Source organism: Quercus robur, chromosome 11, assembly GCF_932294415.1.
Source record: "Quercus robur chromosome 11, dhQueRobu3.1, whole genome shotgun sequence".
Classification (NCBI taxonomy): Eukaryota; Viridiplantae; Streptophyta; class Magnoliopsida; order Fagales; family Fagaceae; genus Quercus; species Quercus robur.
Genome location: NC_065544.1, coordinates 44,284,328 through 44,311,301, shown reverse-complemented (window position 1 = coordinate 44,311,301; position 26,974 = coordinate 44,284,328). Strand labels below are relative to the sequence as shown.

At 36.6% G+C, this 26,974-nt stretch overlaps 1 protein-coding gene and 1 pseudogene across 1 annotated transcript; one reads left to right on the top strand and one right to left on the bottom strand.

Moving 5' to 3' along the window:
* Positions 1–438: 438 nt before the first annotated feature.
* LOC126707591 (putative polyol transporter 1) lies at positions 439–14,766 on the bottom strand (annotated as a pseudogene).
* A 5,510-nt stretch (positions 14,767–20,276) lies between these two features.
* LOC126707592 (phosphatidylinositol 4-kinase alpha 2-like) lies at positions 20,277–26,471 on the top strand. Its single transcript, XM_050407313.1, has 4 exons — positions 20,277–20,375; positions 24,860–25,068; positions 25,298–25,459; positions 26,026–26,471. Exons 2-4 carry the CDS (start codon positions 24,890–24,892, stop codon positions 26,159–26,161), a joined length of 477 nt encoding a protein of 158 aa, XP_050263270.1. The 5' UTR covers positions 20,277–20,375; positions 24,860–24,889; the 3' UTR covers positions 26,162–26,471.
* The last annotated feature ends 503 nt before the right edge of the window (positions 26,472–26,974 follow it).

Genomic DNA, 26,974 nt, shown 5'->3' with positions numbered 1-26,974 from the left:
AGTAAAGTAGAGAGCACATTTCTAATTACCACTTTCCCTTCCCCAATAATTGGAGCTCCTTCTCCCTTTGTTTTTTTTTTCTTTTTCCAAAATTTTAGCTTATAGGACCCCAATTCAATTGACACTAATTCCCATTTGTTTAGTGCGGCTAATTCCATAAGGGCTTTAAAAAAGTCATCATTATTTGTTATTGGTATATCCCATTTTCATGAATGAAATATACATACCTTTGCTTTTAATGCACATTTTACCTTTTCTTTTAATGCACATTTTGAATCTCCCCCCAACATGGCAAACTAATCCAAACTTGGACACATTGCTTAGAAAACATGAAAGATGATAAAACAAAGGTTTAGCTTACCTTCAGTATTTTTTTAACTAGACATGTTTTTTTGTTTTTTGTTTTTGTTTTTGTTTTTTGAGAAAAATGTCGATGCGTATTATTAAAGAAGGCTATTGAAATCAGCTTGAAAAACAGATAAGAGGTCCGGTGGTACATCTTCCATCCAAATGGACATATGTGGGGGGATTGTTGCTCTTCTTGCTAAGGCATGAGTAAGCTTATTACAATGTCTACGAACAACGATAGTTTAAAGGCAGTGAAATGTGAAATAAGAAAATGTATATCTACTGTGAGGTGGCCAAAGTGTGTTAGGCATCTGGTCTCCTTCTGTATTGCTTTGTATAGAACCTCATAATCACCTTCCAAGACTATACGCGTTAAACCACATTCCATAGTGTTGGGGGTGTTTTTTGTGCGCGTAGTCACGTGCTTTTGGAGGTGTGGCTTTGCTAGGCCCGGATTTGTTTTGGGGAGATCAACCTGGAACTCGACATTGGGCCGCATAGACCAATGGCTACCGGTGTATTTTTAAGCTTACAAAATACATAAAATCCAAAGTCTTAGAATCATGATAATGGTTGAAATAAATAAATAATATGCTTAGCATGATAGCTTTGATTGAATGGTGAGTTGATACATTATTATTTTATTATTAAGTTATGTCCAATATTAGAAAGTGTTTTAGTTAGATGTCCAATGTCCAACAATGGGATGAGTCCAATAGTCCATGTCTAGTTGCGGTTCATGGTTCATTTTCATCATAATAAGGTATGTCTAGCAATGGTTCATGTCCAAATAATATATGTCCATTGGTGGTATATGTCCAAATGATACAAGTCCAACAATGGTTTATGTCCTAGTAATATATGTCCATTGGTGGTATATCAATTTATTAATATGTATGTTTATTATTAGTGAGACCATGTTTATTAAATGGTGAGATAATGGTAAAATGATAATGAGTTAACATATACTCAATAATGTAATTTAAAAGATGGAGAAAACATTGACTTATCTTTTACGTTTCTGACTCCAGTTGTGTAGTATCACTTTGTTCTTCATGTGATTTGTGGCTCCTGCCGTATAATGTTGGTGAGCTTCATAGTTTGTGGCTCTAGCCTTATAGTGCTAATGAACTAATAAGATTCCAACAGTATAATGACATTAGTTGAGTGGTATGATAATAATGAACAAAATATACTTGACAATATAAGTTTGAAGGTAAAATATAATGACTTATTTTCATAGTTTGGAGCTCCAACCGTAGGACAGCAGTGGACTTAGACATTTTAGCAGCATGATAGAATGAGTCCAGCAGTACAATATGATATTATGAGTCCTTCCATGGTGACTTCATGATTGAAGGGGAAAAATGGGTGCAACTAGAGGGAGAGAGAGTATGTCCAGTCGTGTGCATAGGTTGGTTAAGTTTATCCACTTTCATCATACACTTAAATGACTTTCCCCATGTAATACTTTTTTAGTTTTTAGTCAAATATGAGTGATATTGCCTTCCATAAGAAGGGCTTTTGATTTTATAAGTTTTTGTCTTTCATAAGAAAGGGCTTTTAGTAATAAGTTCTTGTAAGAGTGTTTGATTTGTTTTAAGATGTGTGGAGATGGTAAGGAATATGTATATATTGTGAGATATGGTGTTTGTAATATGTATGAGAATTATATGTAGATACTTTGTTGGACATGAATTTTGTATATGTATAATTTGTGAGACATGAAGCTTAGAGATATATGAGAAGTATGTATGAGTATTTTGTGAGGAATGTGTTTTGTAAAATAAATGGAAGTATGAGATAGATAAATGAAGGTTAAATGTAGTAAAGGCTGCTGCTGAGATTGTTTTTTGTATTATGACATTGGTTATGTTGCTTTCTAAGAAGGGGAATTTTGTATGAGAAATAAAGAATGAGATGGAGATGTGTTTTTGTGTAGCAAGATGATGATACTTCAGAATAATGGAGTGTGGGAAAGATGGGTAATGGGTAATGGTGTTGTAATATATGTGTTGTGTTGTTATCTATGAAGAGAGATTTTGTAAGAGGGAGGAAGAAAGATATGAAGATCTTTTAGAGATATGGCAGCAAGATGAATGGAGTTTTAGAATATTGAAGATGAGAGAGGGCTAGTGTGTAATGGTGTGCTCTAAGAAGAAATATTTTTGTAAGGGAGATGGAGAAGTGTAAAAATGTGTATTTTGCAGCAAAATGTGTGAAGTTTCTACATAAGAGGGTGAGATGGATCAGAGAGGGCAAAGATCAGAGAGGGAGATCAGAGAGAGGGGGTCCCTTGGTGTGTGGCTTGGTCCTCTTTATATAGAGCTAAGCTATGTAACTAGATCAGAACTAATTGAAGGGAAACTTAGCAAATCAGGAAAAATCTTTGACAAAGTAAGTGGTCTTTTGTTTTTTGGCTAAAAGAAAAAAGTTTGAGACTTAATGGCTGAAGTTATAGCTGTAATAGCTGTCAATCACAGCTGTTACAGTTGGATGATGTCATCCGAATGAAATCATTTGCTTGGAGGAAAGTATATGGCATTAAATTCATGATTTGACTAAAGATGGTGAGATAAGCTTTATGAGATTTTCCTAGTACCACAACTAGAGCTACTGTAGAATGTGCTGGAATTGTTTCAGTTTCTGCAGAAGCTGTTTGCAGCTTCCACTAGAGCCGTTTTTGGTGTTTTCAGCTAAGTTTTCTCTTTTGGAAAATATATTTGATGAAGTTTTAGAGATGTAATCATGGTCTTTTTGTATCTTAACCAAATCTTGGAGAGTAAGGAGAGCATTTTAATGCTAGATATGAGATATTAATATATATTTAGCCATGTGCTTGGAATTGATTTAGATGATAATAATATAATTGATATGAAATACTTATATTATATGATGAGCATTAATTTTTATATAAAGAGCATGGAGAGTTTTATCATTTTAAGTGTTATGTGATATGAGAGGCTTACCAAATGTCATCTATTGCACACTGACCCGTCAGAATTTAGGGAATTGGGGAAGACACGCCAAGTAACATGCTTTCCCTTTATCAAATTTGAATCACTGGAACTTTACTGAACATACTTCTTGGCCCTCCAAACCACGACTCCCAAAATTCCCCCGATGAGACTCATGAGCTTGGATCATGAGCCAAAAATGAGATGATGTGCCATGAGCTTGAACCATGGGCTTTGACGCATTTTTGTGTAAATATGGGCTATTTTGGGCTTTAAAAGAGGTTTTCCCAAAATCCATGATAATGTTGACGTGGTGCGGGTTACCAATGAAATGAAGTCATGTGGTGTGAAAAATTTGTCCTCAACACATAGCTAGCTCCAAGGCCCTCCTTGCTGCTAGGGCTTCGACTTCAATAACTGTAGATGGCATAGGAATTTGCTGTGATAAGGAAGCCATAACAAGACTCGCATCATTCTGTATTACCACTCCCAAACCAGCGGTATTGTCAGAGGCAAAAGTTGCTCCATCAAAGTTCAATTTTACCCACTGTTGGTCCGGTGCAGTCCACGTTGTTGCTTGTTGCTGTCGGTGAATTGATAGACTTGGGGTGCTGGAGTGGGACTCTAATAGCTGCTCCCGAGAGTGTTCCAGCATCTTACCAAGGGGAAGTGATGGTTTTCCCAATCTAAGGTTGTTCCGTCGATTCCATAGATTCCAAGTGACCATCGCAAATAATTTTGCTTCATAGTTACCTGCAAGAATGAAGTCAAAGAGATCAAGGAAAGATGTGAATTTCTTAAGTACACCATGGTTCCATGTTTTAGTTTGTTTCTAGAAGTCATCGAGGGTAGGGCACCTGTATAAGGCATGAATTACATCTTCGTGTTGTTGCTTGCAACTGTCACACTGTCCATCAGTGATCACTTTGCACCGAACCAAATTTAGTTTAGTAGGAAGGGAGTTCTTGCATGCCTTCCATACTAAATTTTTGACTTTATTTGGGACCTTAAGACCCCAAATTTTGTTCCACAAAAGCTTCATCGCATCAAGTATAGATTGTCCAGGTTGGTGTCGCGCTTCTTCCTCTTACAGAAACTTATATTCGGATTTAACTGAATATTCTCCATCTGGATTGAATGGACAGATTAGGACGTCATCTTGAATAGTCGTACACAGAGGGATGTTTTTTATAATGGATACTTCGAACTCATAGAAAATTCTATCAATGACTTCCTCCCTCCAAATCCTATTCACTGGGTCAATAAGCTCACTGACCATGGCCGTATCCCCACCATCCACCATGGGAGAGATTACTTTGGCCTTGGTTTTAGTAGGTAGCTAGTTGTCTCCCCAGATATGGATAGAGTTGCCTAGACCAATTCTCCAAGCCCCACCTCTTTTAATGACTTCCCTTCCTTGCATCAAACTCTTCCATGCGTATAAAGCATTGGCCAGATTTGTGGCTTCCATCACTGACAAATTTGGAAATAACTTGGCTTTAATACCCTATAAAACAGTGAGTTAGTGTCATGGAGTAACCTCCACGTTTGTTTAGCCAAGAGTGCATCATTAAAAAGAGAAAGATCTTTAAAACCCATGCCTCCCTAAGATTTTGGTTTACATAAATCCAACCATTTCACCCAATGGATTTTTCTACTATCACCCCGTTGTCCCCAAAAGAACCTACATATCATAGGCCTTGCTCATGCCAAGCTTTAAGGCCATAAAACCCGTTTTACCTTTATTGTGGTTCCTCAAGAAGTGCAAAGTTTCAAAAGCCACCAAGATATGATCTGAAATCAGCCGGTCAAACATAAAAGCACTTTGATGTTCTGAAATAAGTTTAGGCATAATAATTTTCAAACGGTTGGTTAACACCTTTGAAAAAATTCTATATAAGACATTACTTAAGCTTATAGGGCGAAATTCAGTCACATACTCTGGATTTTTAACTTTGGGAATTAGAGTGATGAAAGAGTGACCTAAGGACTGAGGCAGGACCCTATTATTAAGATAATACAATATGGATATAGAGACATCAGAGCCAATTAAAGACCAGTAGTTCTGATAAAATAAGGGAGGCATACCATTCGGGCAGGGGCTTTCAAGGGGGCCATTTGTCTTATGGCAGCTTCCACTTCATCAATTGTGAAATCTGCAATGAGCTTTGCATTCATCTCAGGAGATACCACCTGAGGGATTGTGTCAATGACTTCCTCAAATCTGCTTGGGCCACCCATAGTAAAGAGTTCTTGATAGAAATTGGTGATGATGTCATTTATTTGGGATGGCCTTGTACATAATCTTCCCGAAGCATCATGGAGTTTAGTGATGTAATTGCGGCATCGGCGTTGGGAAGCTTTGCTATGGAAGAACCTTGTATTGCAATCACCATCCTTGAGCCACAAAACTTTGGACCGTTGGGCCCACATTTTGGCTTCCTTATCCAGCAGCATGTTAACTTCTTTTTCCAACAATCTCATGCGTTTTGAGTCCCCTATACGGAGTGCCCATGTTTCTGCCTTACGGAGTTCTTTTCGTTTTCGTTCTAGGTCCTTTCTAACGCTGCCAAAGTGCTTTTTGCTCCATCGTGACAATGCAACCCTACACTTATCTATCTTCTTAATTACCTTTGTATCCCATAGGTCCATAGAAGTCTCACACCAAACAGCTTCAACTGTCTCAGTGCAGCCCTTTTCTGTTAACCACATTTGTTCAAAACGGAGAGGCTTTTGTAAGCAGCTATCGATACCTTCAGGGGCAATCAGTAAAGGCTTATGGTTTAAAGTTGTTACATCCAAATGATACACTTTAGTACTTGGGAACATGGAGAACCAATCATTGGTGGCCATAGTTAGGTCTAGTCGTTCCTAGATGGTGTAGTCTTTGAAGTGTTTGTGCCATGTGAAAGGGAAACCCACAAAACCCAAGTCCATGAAGCCACACTTGTCTAAAATGTCTTGTAAAGGTTGCATTTGGCTGTGTGGCTTTGGTCTGCCTCTGTTTTTTTCGGATTGGTGTGTTATCTCATTGAAATCTCTAGCACATAACCATGGAGGTGCCCACGCTGTTTAAGACTATGAAGTTTCGCCCAAGACTCATGTCTTTGTTGTGTATCAGGCTCACTGTAAAAGCCCGTAAATCTCTACTCGTTCTCTTTATTCTTGTTGATCGTGGTATCAATATGGTACTTGGAAAAAGTCTCAATCTCTAAATCAAAGTCTTCTTTCCAAAAAATTGCCAGACCACTTGCTTTGTTTCTCCTTGGAACTTCAAAAAGATTTTTGAACTAAATTATGTTTTGTACTGTTTCTAGCCTTGCTTTGTTTGTCTATGTTTCGGCTATAGGCAAGTTCCCAAGCCGATCTGCTGTACGCAAGTTCCCAAGCCCACAACAGTTCCATACTAACAGACTCATTGCTTCTGGCAGGGCTGGGAACCAGCCGCTGCCAATATCTGGATGTTGTCTATGTCATTTTGAGAAACCACAATTTTCTTGTTTGGTAAGTCAGAATGGCTTGTATGGTTGGTGTTTGTACGTTTCTGTCCCACCACAGCTGTCTGATTCTTGGTCACAACTTTGTCAACCCTGGGGATACGTTTCCAAGTAGAGAGTGGGGCCGAATCCTTTAGAAAATTATTGGGCTTTGAAATATCTTCCAGAATAATAGGGGGTGATGGTGTTGGATTAGGAATCTGCGAGGGATTAGTGTGCATGGAAATAGGAGTATATATGGAACATAAAGAAGTGGATGTGTTACCTGGCATGTCATACCCGTGGTCATCACCTATTGGTAATTCATATTTCCTCAAGTCACGGTTAATTTCCTCAATATTTTTTTCAAAGAGATCTTCTGAGCCAATTTGTTGCACCAAATCCGGATTTGATTGTGTGGTTTGAAACGGCTACTCCTTAGTATGGAAAGGATCCCTCAAATTTGAATTTGAGGTTATTCCTTCACTGGCACTTTCCTTACAAGGATCAGTGATTAGACTTTGGGACGCTGGCACTGTTCTGGCTTCCATAGGAGTATTCCGACCAACAGGGCTCACTTTTTTTTTTGGGTACAAGCCAGGGATTGAAACCACTCCTTTACGTACACCATTAAACGGGGCAGCCCTCAACCATGAGCCATAACCTTTCTCTGATTCGTCTAGAATGCCCTCGCTATCGATCCACCATTCGCAATCCCTATCATTAAGAGTCCCATGGTTTCGCATATTCCTTCTGCGACTGCTTTGTTCATGAATCTCACCAGAATTTCGTGTACTTGAACCCAAAAAGGGGTGAGTTTGAAAGACATATTCTTAACTGCACTCTCTCCATCATATCATTGCAAAGCCACGAGGTGTTTATCAAAACTCCATGGCTCATTGGACAGAATGCTTTCGATAGTATTTTTGTTATCGAAAGTGAAAAGGACAAAGTGATTTCCAATATTTTTGACTTCAAAACCATTCTTGGCTCTCCAAAGTGGCTTGAAAGTAGCAACAATAGCATCTGTGTTGAGTGCTCTCTTTGTAAAAAAATTTGCTGCTAAGAAGAACTCTGATCTAGCTAGATCGTTATTCAAACAGAATTTTGGTCCCTCTCGATTTGAGAGTGACAAGCCATTCCATTGCCTAGTGAGGTCCTCCATACAAGATACAGTGTGTGTTTCCTAAACCCCGAAGAAGAAAAACCCAACAAACCTTAGGGTAAACTTGTTAATTTATGGGACTATGGCACCTACTATGAGGGACAGCAATTTCTAAGGCCTAGGAGAAGTGGGAGAGACTAACTTTCGCTAGAGACAAAGAAACCCGAAATGATACACTTTAGAAATGTAGGTTTTGAATTTTTTGAGTAAATTAGCTATGTACAATGACAAATGATAGTGAATTTTAATCTCCACCTTTAATTTAGTTAGTAGGTAATGTACAGTCTTTCAATAAAACAAAAATGGATTCATTTTAAAAAATTATTAAAAGTAAGCCAAACCCATAAAACAAAAAGACATGTTATAGTAAATTATCTTTGTCATTCATATTTCATAACATCAGTTTTATTTATATATATTTTTTTCATGCATCTCACATCATTGTTATGAAAGAAAGCTAAAAACATATCTACCAATGATACCATTTTTTTCCCAAACCCCTTAACTTACTTACTCCCCAATTGAACTCGACCATTAGGTCCATTACCATTACAAACTTCCTTATTATTATTCCTAGTCTTAGGAAAATTCCACTTGAAATTACCAAAAAGCCCCTCCATATCTTCAAGGGTTCTACCTCGTGTTTCAGGTAGCACGTAATAAAAGAACACCCATGACACCAAGGCAACTCCAGCGTATAAAAAGAAGGCCCCACCAATTGTAATCCCTTCATACAGTGAGATAAAAGTCATAGGATATGGCCCCACTTGTCAGCCTATTCGCTGCCATTCCTATACTCGTTCCCTGAGCGCGTAGCCTCAACGGGAAAATCTCAGAGCTATAAACCACTGGACTGGGTCCCATCCCAATTGAAAAAAATGCCACAAAAGCCAACAACATAGCTACGCTCAACCCCACAGCCCATGTGATTTTATGATCGGAATGATCAATCACCGTGAGCCCAAATCCCAAGGTGGCGAGTGAGAATATCATCCCAGCCACACTGCTCAAAATCAATGGCCGCCGTCCGATCTTATCAAACAAAAAAGTGGCTACCAAGATGAACATGGTTTTCGTAAATCCAACGGCCACGGTAGCGAGTAGCTTGTCGTTTGAGGAAGTGATTCCAGTTTTTTCGAAGATCCTAGGACTGTACAAAACCACTGAATCAATCCCCGAACACTGTTGGAAGAAGTGGATTCCAACGGATGAGATTAAAATGTGACGAACGGACGGTGTAGGATGGACGATCAGTTCTTTCCACACACCTTCACCGTGGCTGTGTTTTGGGACTTGAACGACGTTGTCTGTGAAATTCTCGGGAATCCCAGCCGCTTCCTTAATATCCGCTAATCTGATTTGGGCTTCTTCAACTGAGTCCGAGGTTTTGTCCAAAACTCGCTTCGCGTCACCGAGTCGACCCTGCATGACTAGCCAGCGAGGTGACTCGGGCATCCATAAAACGACAGAGGCGAGTATCACAGCCGGGACTGCTCCCACTCCTAGCATGACACGCCATCCCAAGTGGGTTGGGAGCTTTGAGCATACATAGTTTGACACGTACCCCAACAATATGCCAAAATTGATAAAGACCTGTGAATTACAATCATAATTCAACCAAGTCAGTTAGTATTATTTATGAGTATGACCATAAAATATGTCAGATAAGATGATTGTACTGTACTTTTTGCTGCTGACTTTATTTCTTGATTGGTCAAAGGCTTAGTGTCCGTTTGGATATACGTTCACGTCTATGTTTTCAGTTTTAGAACGTTTTCAGTTTTTTTTTTTTTCTTCAACTTCTGTTGTTGACTAATTCTTCTATGAATAGTGCATCTGTGTACTGTTTATGAGATCCACAAATTTCACTTTTCAATAACTTTTTCATTAAAAATGGATCACATGGCACTATTCACACATTTAAAACTTATTTTGATATAGTGTTTTCAGTTTTCAGTTTCATCAAAATAAGTTATATCTAAATGAACCCTTAAAGTTGTTTCCATGATCTTAATAATAATAATAATAATGTCATTTTGGAAATGAATCAACTGTTTTGTTTCTTGAAGTCAATTCAATTGGTGAAAGTAGTTTTACCAATCTTATAACATTTGATTGCCTTTCTTTTTCTTTTCTTTTTTTAAGCAAAAGACAAAAAAAAAAAAAAATGGTGAAAGTAATTTCAGATCTAAAATTATTACTGTTATTGGCTTTAATCTAAATATCATCTTTTTCTATTATTTATAAATTATATAAAATTAAATTAAATTGTAATTACATTTACTTGGTTAATTTTATTCATAATAAAGTATTTTAGAAATTGTTTAATAATTGTCAATTATCCAAAAAAAAAAAAATTATAAATTGAGGTGACAAAACATGTGATTAGTGACACATTAATAATATAATTAAAAGATATATCAATTTAAATAGGTTTATTTAATAATATTTTTAGTATCCTACTTGGGAGATTTCAATCCACTTTAAAAATGTATCATTTCAATGAGAGGAAGAGCCGATTTATGTCACAAGCTCTCAACATTAAAAAGAATTGTTATATGGAATTTTTTTCTAATATTATCTTTTCATATAAAATAAATGATTAGATAGTTACAACTTACAATAATAAAAGAGGGAAATTTGAACATTTGACATATTAGATAAAAATATTAAAAATCATAAGATCTTGACTTTTTAATACTTGTAGTACTAGTAGTTGTATACATTTTTTTTTTCTTAAGAAGAAAGACTTGTAATCTAAGTCATAAGATCTTTATTGGAAAATCAGATAAAACAAAAGAATTTATACTTGGAAGATCAGACTTCATCCAAACTACAAGAGAAAAAGAAAGCCTTGCTCTTTGGGCTCAGGCATGTGTAACTGTATTGCCTTGCCTATCCACATGAAAGAAAGAAAAGCTCTATAAAGAGTTAGTATAAGACAAGGTGTCTTTTAAAAGGTGGCCAACAAAGGATTGGACCATATCTCCACGTCTTAGGGAATTCATAACAATCTCTAAGTCTCCTTCGAAGGAAGAGTGGAAGAAGCCCTTCCTTCTCAAGTCACGTTTGCTCAAAACGCCAAGGTCTTTGGGACTTTACTACAAACCCTCTAGGTAAAATCAAAAGAGGTTTATGATCAGATGAGCCCACATCTAGAGAATGTACCTTTGTTGCAAGGAATTGAGCAAGTCACTCATTTATACCAATAGCTCTATTCAACCGCTCCCACACCGTACCTCCATTTAGGTAATTCTTGAACTAGGTAAATTTATTAATTTACTACCAACAAAGCCCAGATCCCTTAAACCACATTCATCCAGTGCTTCTTGAAATATTTTCATTTGACCATAGGGTCTTAAACGAGCACCTAATTTTTCATTAGACTTTGAGAGTTCATAAAATCGCCAGCACATAGCCATGACAATGATGAACACTGATGAAGATCTCTCATAAGATTTCAAGAATCAATTCTCAAATGAGTCTTAGGTGCCTCATAAAATTAGTGAATTGCCATTCATTTATCCTTTCCTTGGCTGATCAAACCATCAATGAGATGTAGAGAAGAAGTTTCAACATGTAAGTCGAAACCATGTTTCCAACAAATAGCCAATCCACCACCACAACTTATTTTTTGACACTCCTTGACAGTGTCCAAACTTCAAATTATCCCAAATACCAATTAGCCTTACTTCAACCAGCCATGTTTCAACTAAATACACCATTGTAGGATTTTGTGCTTGGACAATGTCACTAAGCTCCTGAATTGTCTGTCGATTCCTAAGCCCATGACAGTTCTAATATAAGAGACTTATGGCTCTTGGTGGTGCTGGAAACCAGCCTCCAAAATACCAAAGAATTTTCTTGTCACCTTGAGAAACCAAATTTTTTCTTAGGTAACTCAAGACGAGTACTATTAGACTTTGTCACCCATTTATGATAGGAAATGACTTCCAGGTTAGGACCTTTGCCTGAATCAACATGTAAAACTTTTTTCCATTTTGAATTTTGGAGCTATGAAGTGTGGAGAGACGACTCAGGAAGGTTTGAAATATCATTTAAGAGTAAGAGCATCCACAGTAGTGAGCTAAATTTTTAACTTTTTAGCTACACAAAAAGTCACTTTATCTATTTTATCTTCTTACATCTTATAGTAGTGGAGCTATTTTAACTTTTAACAAAATAAAATAATATAAACACTACAATAAAATAATATTTTATTCAACCACCACACACAACCACAACCACAACCACAACCACCATCAAACCCATCTTTGTTTCACTTCTTCTCCTTTGTTTCTATCACCCATGCCCAGTCACTCCATTGCTTCTCCTTTGGTTCCCTATTACTCCATCTTCTTCTTTGGTTCTCCATTACTCCATTTCTCTCTCTCTCTCTCTCTCTCTCTTCTCCATCCCTCCATCGCTCTATCTCCTCTATGTTCTCATCTCCATCACTCCATTAAAATCTCTCTGTCTGGGTGTGGTGGTCGTCGACACTCGTGGTGGCTAGATTGGGTTTGTCGTCCTTGTCGCTGCCGCTAGTATGGGTTTGTGTGGTTGAGATCTTTGGGTTTGTTAGGTTGTGTGGTTATGGGTTTGTCGAGGTTGTGGCACTAGTTGTGCATCGTGGGTCATGGTGGTTGTGTGCATTTTAATAGGTTTTTGATTTCAACAGTGGGTGCTGTTTTTGTTTTTCTTTTCTCGACTGGTATTGGGTCTATGGAGGAAGAAAGAAGAGATGGAGAGGCAGTGAGCATTGACATAGAGAAAGGAGAATGAAAGCAAAAAAAGAAAAAAAAAGTAGTGTGAATGTAAAATAATTTTTTTTTATAAAGTTTTTAGCTACAGTGCACAACCATATATAGCTTTGCATTGTAGCAATGAATGTAAAAATTTTACCTTTAACTCCACTGTTGTAGTGTGGATTTTTGTGCTTTGGTGTAACTAAAATAGCTATTTAGCTACATTGTTGTGAGTGCTCTAAATAGGAAAAAATGGAGGTCAAGATAACAGGAGAGATATCACAATTTGATGAGAATGTGATATCTTTCATAACATGTTACATCCATAACATTTTCATAATAAATTTCAAATGGCAGGTTGTTATAGGGTATTATTGATGACAAAAAATTAATTTCAATGTTGGGTTCAAATTAGAACCAATAACAACTTAACACTTCTCAAAAAAAAAAAAAAAGGAGCAATACACAAAAAAATTCATAACATTTTTCACAAGTTGAGTTGGCAAACTTTTACTAGTTCCAGCTACGTCCACCACTAACACACTTTTTTACTTACCAATTTTAATATGCCACATCAACAAGTGTGAAAAGTTTTCTCTATAAATTTTCTATATATATAAAAAAAAAAAAGTAGCTCATTTTAATTAATAGTAATTTTGCATCTAAAACAAGATAATAGAATTTAAGTAATATTTTATTTAAAAAAAAAAATCTTATTTAAATATATAAAAGGCCTCAATTTTAATTGTTACTTTAGGTCTCTAAATGCATTAAGCCGCCCCTAAGTGGTTGTATACTTGTACATGAGTTGAAAAGAAAAAAAAAAGGGTTTTTAAAGACATTCTAAATTACAAAAGTTGTGTAATTCCATTTTTGTCAAAGGAACTTATCCAAACACTACTATTTTTCTTCGAAAGCAAAGTAGAAATAAGCTGTAGTTTTAACTTAATGAAGACAATGACTGCACTACAAACCTCAAAGAACGAGGTGAGGAAGCCACGAGTGGAAGCCGGAGAGATCTCAGCTGTGTAGACAGGGGCAATCATGAGTGCATAGCCCACGCCGATGCCGGCGACAAAGCGACCAACCATGAGAAATGCATAGTTGGTGGCAAATCCCATGAGAATAGCCCCAGCAAAGAAAATGGCTTGGGCCACTAGTATGGTGTATCTCCGGCCTATCCAGTCGGAGGTTCTGCCGGCGGCCCATGAGCCTATGAGTGAGTAAAGGTTGATAATTCCGGCGAGGATTTCAACCTGTATGTCTGAGATTTTGAGGTCGTCTTTGATGTAAATTATAGCTCCACTCATTACACCAATATCTGAAAGCAACAAACAAACACATACATGAGGAAAAAAATTTAAAGATCCAGTGCATTTGTATTGGTATGATTGCAATATCACAATTATATATTCAAAATAACATTTTCCGGAGAAACTAAGGTATGTTTCAACATGAAACATGATAGACATAAGTTTTTGAAGAAGGGTAAGACTTCTATTTAGTGCTTGAGATTGAGATCTGCACTTGACTATTTTAAGACACGTGTTGAGTTTAGTGGCAAACCAAACCCGTGAAGAGTTACCCATGTTTCGGGATAAAGTATGGCGTCCATTGACAAAAATGGAAACTCATTAGCTAACGGAAGTTGAATGAATAAACAGGACATAATAAAAACTCTTGAGACAGCCAACAAAACAAAACTGTATTATGTAATCAACGACAAGTGAATTGGAAAAAGCGTATAAAAAAATGTTACATGTATATTAACAGGCCATAGTTGAAGATTACTGACCATAACCAAGTAAGGCAGAAGTCATGGTGGCCAAGAGAGCACAAGTAAAAGCATATTTGTTAATTTTGGGTTTCTTTGGAGGATCAAAATCCATGGTAATTTTCTGGGGTTGGCCGGAAATGGCATTAGTTTTGGCTTCCCGGTCAGCCATATTGATTTGCTATGGAGAGATTTGAAGATAAAGAGAGGCTTCTATCACAAGGGATTTTGCTTAATTTGTGGCGTTATTTTGGAGAGAAATTCTAGTGGCCACGAACCAGCACAGGCTGGGTAGTGATTAAGGTTCAGATAGTGTGGTTATATCAAAAAAATCTAAGACCGCATAAAATGACGCCGCAACTATTGGCGTGACAAACTATGAGCAATGAAAATGCCACCGCCATAACTATCCACGTGGCAAATTGTGAGCGGCCAAAAAAAAATAATGGGTCCATATGAAAGTGACATTTATCTAATTACAGTCTTACATGTAAGATAGTTGTGGCAAAAATTATAGCATTTTATATGGTATTAGAACTATTCGTACTTAATTATATAGACCAATGCTTACATCACCATAGGCTGTAAAGTCCTATAAATGACACTACTCTTAGCTCTGCTTATTGCGTAATTGTCTGTTTCATTTTCACTGACTAAGAAAACCATTGTGGACTTGTAGTACCACAACTTCTGGTGTATGATACACCATATCGCAGTTGTAATTGCAGAGCCTATATAATATATATTACTCCTCCCATCTCAAATTATTTGGCCTATATTTTATTTTAATATGTCCTAAAATTATGTTTTATTTGAAAAATCAAACATCATTAATTTATTAATATTTCTTTTATGCCCTTAATTTATTTGTGGAACATTTTTTTTTTAATTTAAAAAAAATTAAAAACCAAAATTTTGAAATCCACCATACACGCCATCTTTATTGAAATTAAAAAAAAAAAAAACATTTCTAGTATTGGCAGTTGGTGCTAATACCAGAAATGTTTTTTTTTCTTAAATAATTTTTTGAAAAATTTGTTTAAGGGTAATTTAGGAAATTCTTAACTTTTTTTTAAAAAGAGATATAAGATAATTAATGATGTTTCCCTAAATAATTGGGTTTTTCTAACTAGGCCAAATAATTTGGGACAGATAGAGTAATTAATAACCTGTATGTTATTATAAATAAAATATCAAATACATCTAGTGATCTAGATATGGTCCATTTTTTTCCCTAAAAGAAAACGAAGAAGAAGATATGGTCCATTTTTAATTAATTAGATATATATATATATATATATAGAGAGAGAGAGAGAGAGAGAGAGAGAGAGAGAGAGAGAGAGAGAGAGAGAGAGAGAGAGAGAGAGAGAGAGAGAGAGAGAGGTTCAAATTACATCAACAATTAATGTACTAATTTTTTTATTAAATACAAAATTTGAAAAATCCACCATTGAATTAAATATTTTATATACCTTAGCCTCCATGCATGTAAAATTTCAAAATAACAAAAAATAAAAAAAAATTATGTGAAAGTTCAATTAGTGTATAAAACACTATGAACGTTTAGACCCCCAATTAACAAATTACCGATTCAAGCTTAATATCAAACAATTAATGTGCAGAATATGAACATAAGCTTAATACAGAATTGATAAACAATTTAAACCAAATAAAATCACATCCACAACAGAAATTAAATGGCAAAGATAACTTTGTATAACCTTTTATATACTACTGCCCCCCCTCCCCTTTGTTCTATTCATTAATTGAATTTAATCTGTTGATTAAGGCAAAGTTCCATAAAAACTCCTAACTTCTTCCAAATATCATGAACAGTTCCTATAGGTTGAGTGCCCATTTCAAGGAAATATAGAATAGCAAGAACATTTAAACAGGTTTGATTCTTTATCGGATCATAAAGGCCCACTTTCCGAAGAGCTCTTCCTTCTCTTCGACATTGAGCATCAATTGCAACGATTCAATAAACCACCCATTAGGATATTTATTACCAAGTCGAGACGAATACTCTATTGTAGAGTCAGGAAATTCTTTGGGGCTGAATCGAGGTATTCAAGAAGAGTAGGTTGTTTTGGTTAGATACCGTCAAGAATTCCTGATTGTTGAATGGGAACAGCTGCATCTAAAAGTATTTTTACCTTCAAATATTTTTTTTTGGAGCTTCCCTCATTCCTTTTATTGAACTTGATGATGCAAATCAAGCTTTAATGAGTTCTAATATGCAACGCTAGGTAGTTCCACTTTTCCGATCTGAAAAGTGTATTGTTGGAATTGGGTTGGAACGCCAAGTGGCTCTGTTTAAAGAAAGAAATAAATAAAAACTTCTAAAAACATATATAAAATAAAAATTACTACATAAGTCAAATAGGATACTCAAATACTTTTTCGTATCTTGAGTTAAATTAAATAAAAAAAGCTTATATTATATTCTATTAAGTAAAAAATAAGTAAAAAGAAAAGACGACTAAATAGAAATTACAATTATATAATTATTACAGGGCTAATAAATAAGAAAGGAGCAATAATCAACTTAGCATCTGACTCCTTCATGCATGCTCCACTTGGCTCGGGGGGATATGGCTCAGTTGATAGAGCTCCGCTCTTGCAATTGGGTCATTGCGATTATTGGTTGGATGTCTAATTGTCCAGGCGATAATGATAGTATCTTGTACTTGAACCAGTGGCTCACTTTTTCTAAGTAATGGGAAAGAGGACCGAAACATGCCACTGAAAGACTCTATTGTGAAAAAGATGGGTTGTCAATTTATGGCAATGTCATTTTGATGTGTAGTTTTATAGGCAAGTATCCGTATAAACCAATTATTCAAGCTTCCCCTTGAGTTTTTGAGTTACTTTTCAAGTGTTTGACGAAATACTAAAGTGGTGCAGAATCAAATGCTAGAAAATTCATTTCTACTAAATAATGCTCCCAATAAACTCGATACAATAGTTCCAATTGGCCATTGATACACGATTCAAACCATTAATATTAATTTCTTTCTATTTTATTTGTTATTTTATTATCTTTATTACTATTGCCAAATAAAAAAAATTGACTGCAAATACAAATAACTAAAAAGAAAGGGGATTAATCCGCTCTTAGGAATCATTCAACCCTCAAAATGATTGTCTTAGTGTATAGTGTAAATTCCTTGAAATGAAAAAATCAAATAATTCTCTGTGGTGGAACAAAATATCTCGCATTTCTGCCTCGAATAGTTTATTGTTTTTGGTTTCCAAAGGAATGTTAGGGTGATCTTGTAGCTCCTACAGGGTGGAGACAACGGGGTTGGCCCATGGATTTTCCTTCTTTTTGCCGCATTTCGCTCAAAAGGGTTGAAGGGAGATAGTGCATCAAGCTGTTTGCAAGGGCCAACTTAATCCTCTTCCCCATGGATCCCTCATGGGATCTCTAGGAGAGTCGCCAACTCCAACTATTGTCCATGTATGATCCATACTAGATCTGACCAATTGCCCATCCTACCTCGTCTACGTTCTTGATAGCCCATCTTTGTCTTAGTAGAGTTTTTCAGTATTAAATTACGTTGGCTTTAAGAGATCCTCATCAACTTTGTAAGATTGAATTTATTCAATCATTTGTTGGCTTTATTTCATGCCAAATTTGCTTGTAATTTAGCAATTAGATACCTTGTATTTAGGTGAGATTCATGTAAGGGTAGTGTGTGAGAGAGTGTGAAGAAATCTCAGAACTGTGCAATTCAAGGGAGTCTCGCGACTGGATCTCATGACTAGCTCGCGATTGGCAAGTTGCTAGAATGGCACACGTGTGAAGCATGCAGAGGGAGCTGAAGGGTCACGCCAGCTATTGCACTACAGGACAAAACTTTCAGTTTGGACAGGCAGTTAGCTCACGACTTAAACTCGCGACTTGTTCCAGTTGTGAGCTCGAGTCGCCAGAATGCCCTATTTGGTTGTAACTGACTCTTCGCATTCCTTATACACCCTACTATAAATACCCTTATAACCACGAAATGTAGAGAGCTTCTAGAGAGAATTTTGAGAGAGAGAAACCCTAGAGAAAAACAAGATTGACTCATCCACAATCTTCATCCTTTGATTTTCCAAATTCCTCTACTCTCACCCTTTCCATTGATATATCCTTGAGAGGTACATTAGTCAAATCCTTATTTCACCATACTCATATCTATGAGAAAGTATTTTGGTGCTTGGGAAGCAGTTCAGAAGGGACCAATTTGTACTTTTTTAGACCCCTTAAACACAATCAGATTAACCTAGTTATTTAGCCAAGTGATTAACTTAGGTAAATTATGCAGAACTAGGTTAACACACATAAATCATATCATTGACAAGTGTGGAAAATGAAGAACACAACGATATGATAACCCAAGAAAACTAAATCGGTAAAAAACCTAGGGAGGATTTAACCTAGCTATTCTCAAGGTAAACAAATCCACTATAGAGAATTGAAGTTTACACAATAGCAACTTAGACCACTAACATCCTATTGCTACCTCGAGTAGGAAACTTACTATCATGACCATGTGACAGCTCTGAGTCCACGGACTACTTTTCTCTTGAGATTCACAGTAAGCACAAGTACTCCCGCTTGTATATCTTTAAGCTCTTGAATCAGCAACTGAATTGATCACCAAGCTCTTGACATCAATCTTGAGATTGGAAACTCTAAGTGTGTATAAAGGCAAACACCTCTAGATCTTACAAGAGATTCACACACATAGCATAAAGAGCAACCTCAAAATGTGGCTAGGGTTTCCCTTTTATACTTAAGGCAAAACATAAAATCCTACACGTCAAACGGGCTTGGGCTGAGTTGGAAAATTTTGCAGAAAAAACAATCTTCACGAGCTTCGATCGATCGAGTCTAATTTTTGATCGATAGAGCTAGGCAGATTTACATAGAAAATCTTGTAGTACACTCGATTTCAACTTTACAATAAACACATACTTTGAGCAAGTCTAAAACAAGACTAAACATTTTGATCATGGTTTGTCAACATTACAAATTGAAGTTCTAATACATTTAAACCTAAAGTCTTAGAACCCAACACAATTCAATTTGGTTGATGCAATGGGCTATTACAGGATCCGGTAAACGTTTTGATCATGGTTTGCCAACATTACAAATTGAAGTTCTAATACATTTAAACCTAAAGTCTTAGAACCCAACACAATTCAATTTGGTTGATGCAATGGGCTATTGCAGGATCCGGTAAGTTAGAGAAGACAAGGTTCGGCGTAACCCTGTTGGAGCAAGAAGCTTGGAGGGCTTAGGTGCACTGGGTAGATTAGGTTTGGAGGGTCTTCTACTATTCATGTATCCTAATTTCATTCTCTAGTGGATTATTGACCGCTTGGAGGGCGGCGGAGAGGTTTTTTCGTCGAGTACTTTGGTTTCCTTTTCGATAACATATCATTGTGTTATCTTTGTGTTTGCATCTTTCTTCCATTTCTCTTTACCTTTTAATTACTGCTGTGATTGTGATTAATTATGGTTTAGAGTGTGTTATCAATTTGGTTATAGCTTATATTTCATATTCTGCATATATATATTGTTTATTTATAAGCTAGTGTTGGTAATTTTTAATTTGGGGGTCTAAACGTTCATAGGTGTTTTACACATTATTTGAACTTTCAAACTTATTAGGTTTAATCACTTGTATTCGAATCATATGTATCTGAAAACTAATCTAAATTCTTAGTGTAGAGTTGTTGTCATATGTGGCGTAACTGAAACCTCTTATTCCAGGTTGGAGATGATTGTTGACAGGATGTTCTTGCTCTTCAGGTGATAGCACTACTTACAGACATATTTGAAGCAGTTGGAATTAACCTGTATCTGTTCCCTTATGGTGTTCTCCCAACTGGCCCGGAGAGAGAGGCATAATTGAGGTGACCCCCTTTTTTACAATCTCTTACTATCTATTTTCAAGGGTTGTGCCTTGAGTGCATGCATATTGTGCATGTGGTACACTGTACACATTTGGCGCTTGTAGTTTTTGTGCTGGAATGTTATATGCACAATTGCCAAATTAAAACTTTGGATACTGAATTTTGCAATTTCATGCACTCTTTAAGTGTTTCCTTAATAATTTACACATGAATTAGAAAGTGGTAGATTACCTCATTCTTTATTATAATTTTTTTTGAATTGTTAGGCTCAGACGTATGAAAATGAAGAGAATAGGGAAGAAGATTTGGATATCATGGTGCTTTTTATTTATTTATAATTTTTAAAGGTCTTTTTTAGGATTTCTAGTTGAATGAACATGGCTGAAATTGAATGTAAGAATTGCCAGATCTTCATTTGAGTTTTTAATTTCTTGTACAAAGTTAAAGCAAAAAAGGCAAAAATCCTCTTTACCTGAATTTTTTTATGACAAAAAAAAAAAAAAAAAAAAATATATATATATATATATATACATATATAGAAACAACAAAATAGAAGCTTAAAATTATAAATAAAATTGACTTTTAGTTGAGGCTGCCAGTTAGATTAGCCACTGTGTTTGTATCATGGGCTTACCGTGGGGGATTCAGGTTTACTATGTGGTCCTAGTACTCATTCTGCATTTTGTATGGACCAATTGGCCTTTCTAGTAGCACTAAATTTCACTTAGGTTGCATTTGGATTTGAGGATTTAAAATCAAGGGATTTAAAGACAATTTCTAGCATTGAAGATTTTGCTCTAATGAAAAAACTTGTTATTTCAAATTTACACATTAATAAAGCTTAAATATTGGAATATTTCAAATTTACATATTAATAAAGCTTAAATATTTCAAATTTACAATGTCTGTCATATTTTATAAAAAATATTGGAATATTGTGGGCTGTAGTATTACTAATATGGTTTTAAATGTTCTCAATAACAATATGTCCATGGCAGAGCTGAATAAAACAAACATAGCCCTCATCCCAAAAACAAATAATCCCAAGAGAATGTCTGAGTTCCGCCCCATCAGTCTTTGTAATGTAGTGTTTAAAATCATTTCTAAAACCCTTGCTAATAGACTTAAAACCCTCCTCCCTCACATTATAACGGAAAACCAAAGCGCCTTCACCTCGGACCGACTCATTATTGACAATGTGCTTGTGGCCTTTGAATTAATGCATTTCTTAAATCACAAAAATGCAGGTAATGACGATTTCATGGCAGCCAAGCTCGACATGAGCAAGGCCTTTGATAGAGTTGAATGGTGCTTCATCCAAAGGGTTATGGAAAGAATGGGTTTCAACACTAGATGGATAAATTGGGTAATGCAATGCATCACCAGTCTTCTACTCAGTTCTTATAAATGGGGTAGCCTGGGGAAATATCACCCCAACTAGAGGACTTTGCCAAGGAGACCCCCTCTCCTCAAGCCTCTTCCTTCTTTGTGCTGATGGCCTCTCTGCTCTCATACATGAAGCTGCATGAAACCAGCAATGGACGGGCATTTCAATTTGTAGAGGCTGTCCAAGAATCACCCACCTCTTCTTTGCGGAAGACAACATTCTCTCTAGTAAGGCAAACACCGAAGAGAGTCAAGAATTAAAAAAAAAAATCCTTCAAAAATATGAAGAAGCATCTGGCCAAAAAATTAACACAGACAAATCCTTGGTGTTCTTTAGCCCAAACACACCTTAAGCAGTCAAAGAAGAGATTTTTGCCATCCTTGGCCCCATGCAAGACTCAAGACATTCCAAATACTTAGGTCTCCCATCGTTTATTGGAAGATCCAAGAAGCAGGTATTTGCTACCTTGAAGGAGAGGGTGGGCCAGAAACTTGCTAGTTGGAAGGGTAAACTACTCTTTATGGTAGTTAAGGAAATCCTCATCAAGGCAATTGCTCAAGCAATCCCAACTTATACCATAAGTTGCTTCCAACTACCTCAAAGTTTATGTGAAGATTTGGAAAGTATGATGAGAAATTTCTGGTGGGTTCGGAAGCAACAAGAATCCAAGATATGCTAGATCGGCTGGAAAAGGATGTGCAATTTGAGAGCTAGAGGAGGAATAGGGTTCAGAAACTTGCAAGCTTTCAACCTAGCCATGTTAGCCAAGCAAGCATGGTGTATCCTCTCAAATCCAAGTTCCCTTGTTGCCCATGTTCTTAGGGCCAAATACTTCCCCACATTCGATGTTCTTAATGCCAAGCTTGGCAATTCCCTATCATACTCTTGGAGAAGCATTTACAACAGCCTCAAAGTCTTAAGGGAAGGAACTTGATGGAGGGTAGGCAACGGAAAAAGGATCCATATATGGGATGACAGATGAATGCCAAATCCATCCACTTATAAAGTCATCAGCCCTCCAAACAACAATCTAGAATTCCCAATGGTTTCCTCGCTTATAGACCCTATCATAAAATGGTGGAAAGCTGATTTGGTTTGAGCAACATTCCTCCCCTTCAAAGCTGAAACAATTCTCAGAATCCCTTTGAGCCACAATATGCCTGAAAATAAAATAATATGGTTGGGGAATAGCCGTGGTGAGTTTACAGTCAAAAGCGCATACCATATTGCTCACAAGTTAATGGACGTAAGGGAAAAAGAGGAAAGCTCCTCGGGGGATCCCTATAGGCTGCTATGGAAGAAGCTTTGGCACCTAAACCGTGGAGAGCTTGTGTTAATGGGCTGCCCATAATGGAAAATATGAATATTAGAGGCATTACTAATAGCAGAACATGCCCAATTTGTGGTTCTGAACCCGAAAATATCACCCATGCCATCCTAAGATGTGATTTCACCACTCAGGTTTGGAATTTATGGGCTGAAAATCCATTAAGAGTCGGTCAAAATAGCTTGAATTTCCAGGACTTAGCCATGCTTATCCTCACTCAAAAGTCTACCCAAGACCTGGAAACCTTCTTTGTTGTAGCCTGGGCCATTTGGTATAACAGAAATAAGGTTGTCCACAATGAAAGCAACCTTTCCCCAAAATAGACTTGGCATATGGCAAAAAGCTCAATGGAAGACTATTTAAGTGCTGTTGATTCAGACCTTTCCTATATCAAATTCTCCCCCACTAGATGGGAACCCTCTCCACTAGGAGTTTACAAAATAAATGTTGATGGAGCTTCAGACCAAAATAGGTACTCTAGTGTTGGGGTCATTGTAAGAGACAGCAAGGGTCAACCAATTGCTAGTCTTTGTAAGTTTCTACAATCCAGCTATTCTGCAGAACTCGTGGAGATAATGGCTTTGGAGCAAGGAATCCTGCTAGTTAAGGAATTGTAGCTGCCCAGAGTTATTTTTGAATCAGACGCACTCAATGTCATCCAAGCCATTAATGACAAAGCTATTGGGAGCAGTTTCGGCCACTTCATTCAAGATTTTATCCAAGCTCGGGATATGTTTGAATCATGCTCTTTCAAGCATCTAAGCTGCAACTTTAACAAGGTTGCCCACGAGTTGGCCCAATATGCTTGGAGGAGTGCAAGTTCGCATATCTGGAGAGGAGTTGCCCCCCCCAATGGTTGCTTATTTAATTCAATCTGAGATGTGTTTTGTTTAGCTATGTTGTCTGGCTTGTATTTGAACTCTCTTTGATATACTCTTTGTTTGGTTATTAATGCCATCTTATTTCCCTATTAAAAAAAAAAAAAAAAATCCATCCATAACTAAATTTTGTCCATAGAAAAAAAATTTGTCCTTTCATACTTTGTTTAAATCTTTTAAACTAAAAATTCAAATTCAAGTCCTTCTCTTCAAATACTTCCATCCATATGAATCAATTGTCATTTGATATTGTATTCACTGATTTTGTGGGGCTATTTAGGGGCTATTTGGTAGGGTATTTTAAACAACAGTTTTCAATGTTTAAACAATATTACACGTATTTCTACATACCTTTTCACTCATTTATATTTTCAAAAAATACAAATAACATTACTAGAACAATATTACCAAATGACTCCTTAGGATTTAAAAACATAGTTTATTTGTGTCTGCTTGCTGCCAGGTTTCATACTTCATTTGGGTTTCCATATCCGGGTTTGCGTGTCATTATTAATCACAAATCTAGACTTGAAGCCTGAAATATGATTCAATCTGTCTGTTGTGCCAGTTGTCAATTCTCGTGTCTCAAGGTAGCATATGTTCCAGGAAGTAAATTAATATTTGAATTAAACTGGAAAGAAATAATATTGATGTAAATACCTTGCAGTTTGCATTTTGCATTTTGCATTGCATTTTATATTTGGGAAATGTTCTAACCTTGGCAATTTGCATTTTATAAAGATGAAACGTTTCACCAATTCCACAAGATTTTTACAATATTGCACTTTGCTCTTATGTTTTTTTCTTTGAATCTTCTCTTTCAGCTTAAAGAGACTGACTATAATGGTAGTTGTAGGCTTCATTCTTTAAATATTATCTTCTTATCTTGCAGGTTGTGCCTAATACACGGAGCAGAAGTCAGATGGGTGAAACCACCGATGGTGGTTTGTATGAGATTTTTCAACAAGACTATGGGCCTGTTGGCTCTTCTAGTTTTGAAGCTGCCCGTGAGAACTTTATCATTAGCAGCGCTGGTTATGCAGTTGCCAGCCTTTTACTTCAAGCAAAGGATAGGCACAATGGGAATCTTCTTTTTGACAAGTATGCTTAATCTTTTGACCTGATTTTTTAGAGTAAATTGTGATTTGTGATAATAAAGTAATTTTGTTTGATTTATCTCTCTGTGCAACATGACAAACCTAAACTCGGTATTTTCTTGCTTGATCTCGTTACCTATATAGTTTTCTTGAAAACCATATGAAGGTCTTTCCAAAATAATGAGGTATATAGTGTAGAAATACAACCAATGCTGATGTACATGTCAATGCAGTGTGGGAAGGCTTGTTCATATCGATTTTGGTTTCATATTGGAAACTTCGCCGGGTGGAAATATGCGTTTTGAAAGTGCACACTTTAAGCTGAGCCATGAGATGACGCAATTACTAGACCCATCCGGGACTATGAAGAGTGAAACTTGGAACCTATTTGTAAGGTAGTGAGGACGTGTTTGTTTACTCTCTCTCTGTCTCTCTCATATCACTGTTCATGAATGAACTTATTTTCTAGATCGAACATAAGCAATTTGTTGTTGTTTTGATCCAAACTATGCATTGTGCTTTCCATCATATGCCCACAGTTTATGCGTGAAGGGGTACCTTGCTGGCCGCCGATATATGGATGGGATTATAAACATAGTGATGTTAATGCTGGATAGTGGATTACCTTGCTTTAGAGCATTTGTAGCAATGGAGCTAAATAGCTATATAGCTATTTTAACTCCACAAAAACATAAAAAACTACCATCCATCAGTGGAGTTATAGTTATTTTTTTTAGCTTCATTGCTACAGTGAACATCTATTGATAGATGTGCACTGTTGTTGAAAGCTAAAATATATATATATATATATATTTTATTAAATTTCTTTCTCTTATTTCATTTAAAAAATATTTTCTCTTTTTTACTTTTTCTCTCTCTGGCTTCTCTTCTTTCTTCCTTTTTCCTTCTCATTTTTTTTTTCTCTCCCTCATCTACTCTCTGCTTTGCTGATCTGTTCTAGATCCTCATCTTCATCGCCGATTTGTTCTGGGTTCACCTTCATTGCCGATCTTCATTGTCATCGCTGTCCCATGCCGCCTACCCATCTTGCCCAATCCTCCATCTCACCGCCGATCCAAGCACCATTGTCGACCTAAGCTTCATTGTCGATCCAAGCTCCACCAGCACTGCCTTCATCAAACTCAAGAGCATTGCGGATTTCATGGTTGGCTGGATTTCGTGGGTTTCTCTGGGTTTCGTTATGGTGGTTTGGCTGGGTTTCATGGTGGTTGAGTTTTGTGGGTCAGTGGTGGTGTGGCTATGTTGGTGGTGATTTGTGTGGTGGTTTTTGGCTAATTTGGATTTTCGGCAGTGGTTGTGGGTGGTTTTTCTTGGCTTGCCAATTGTTGTTGGGTAGTTGTTTTTGGTTGGCTGTGGTGGTAGATCGGTTTGAGTGTTTTTATTGTAGTGAGATGAATTATTTTATTGTATTGAAAGCTAAAATAGATCTATTGCTGTAGTATGTGTGTAGGTAAAATAGATAAAATAACTTTTGGTAGAGTTAAATAACTAAATTTTTAACTCTACTGCTGTGGATGCTCTAAGAGGGGTGATCCCATTGGAAACCTTTGCAAGAGATTTCATCCTGAGATGAGTGAGCGCGAGGCAGCCAACTTCATGATCCGCGTGTGTACAAATGCTTACAACAAGTGGACAACTGCAGGCTATGACTTAATACAATATCTGCAATAGGGTAACGAGAAGTAGATTTCTGGAGTTTGAGTCACTTGTACATGTTTGCTTGTAATTCTATCATATTTATTGTCATATAGCAGCGATTTTTCCTGGGGGATGCCCACTTTCGTAGCGTTGAGGTGAGTATAGTACAAAAAAAAAAAAAAAAAAAAAAAACGGCAGACACTGAATTGAGTTCTTTGTAAACTAGAGGTGGGATTCCTCCCAAGGTTTGT

Coding starts and splice junctions, on each gene's coding strand:
- LOC126707592 (XM_050407313.1), top strand. CDS start 24,890: ATGGGTGAAACCACCGATGGTGGTTTGTATGAGATTTTTCAACAAGAC. Junction 25,069..25,297: donor GGGAATCTTCTTTTTGACAA/GTATGCTTAATC, acceptor ATGTCAATGCAG/TGTGGGAAGGCTTGTTCATA. Junction 25,460..26,025: donor ACTTGGAACCTATTTGTAAG/GTAGTGAGGACG, acceptor GATCTGTTCTAG/ATCCTCATCTTCATCGCCGA.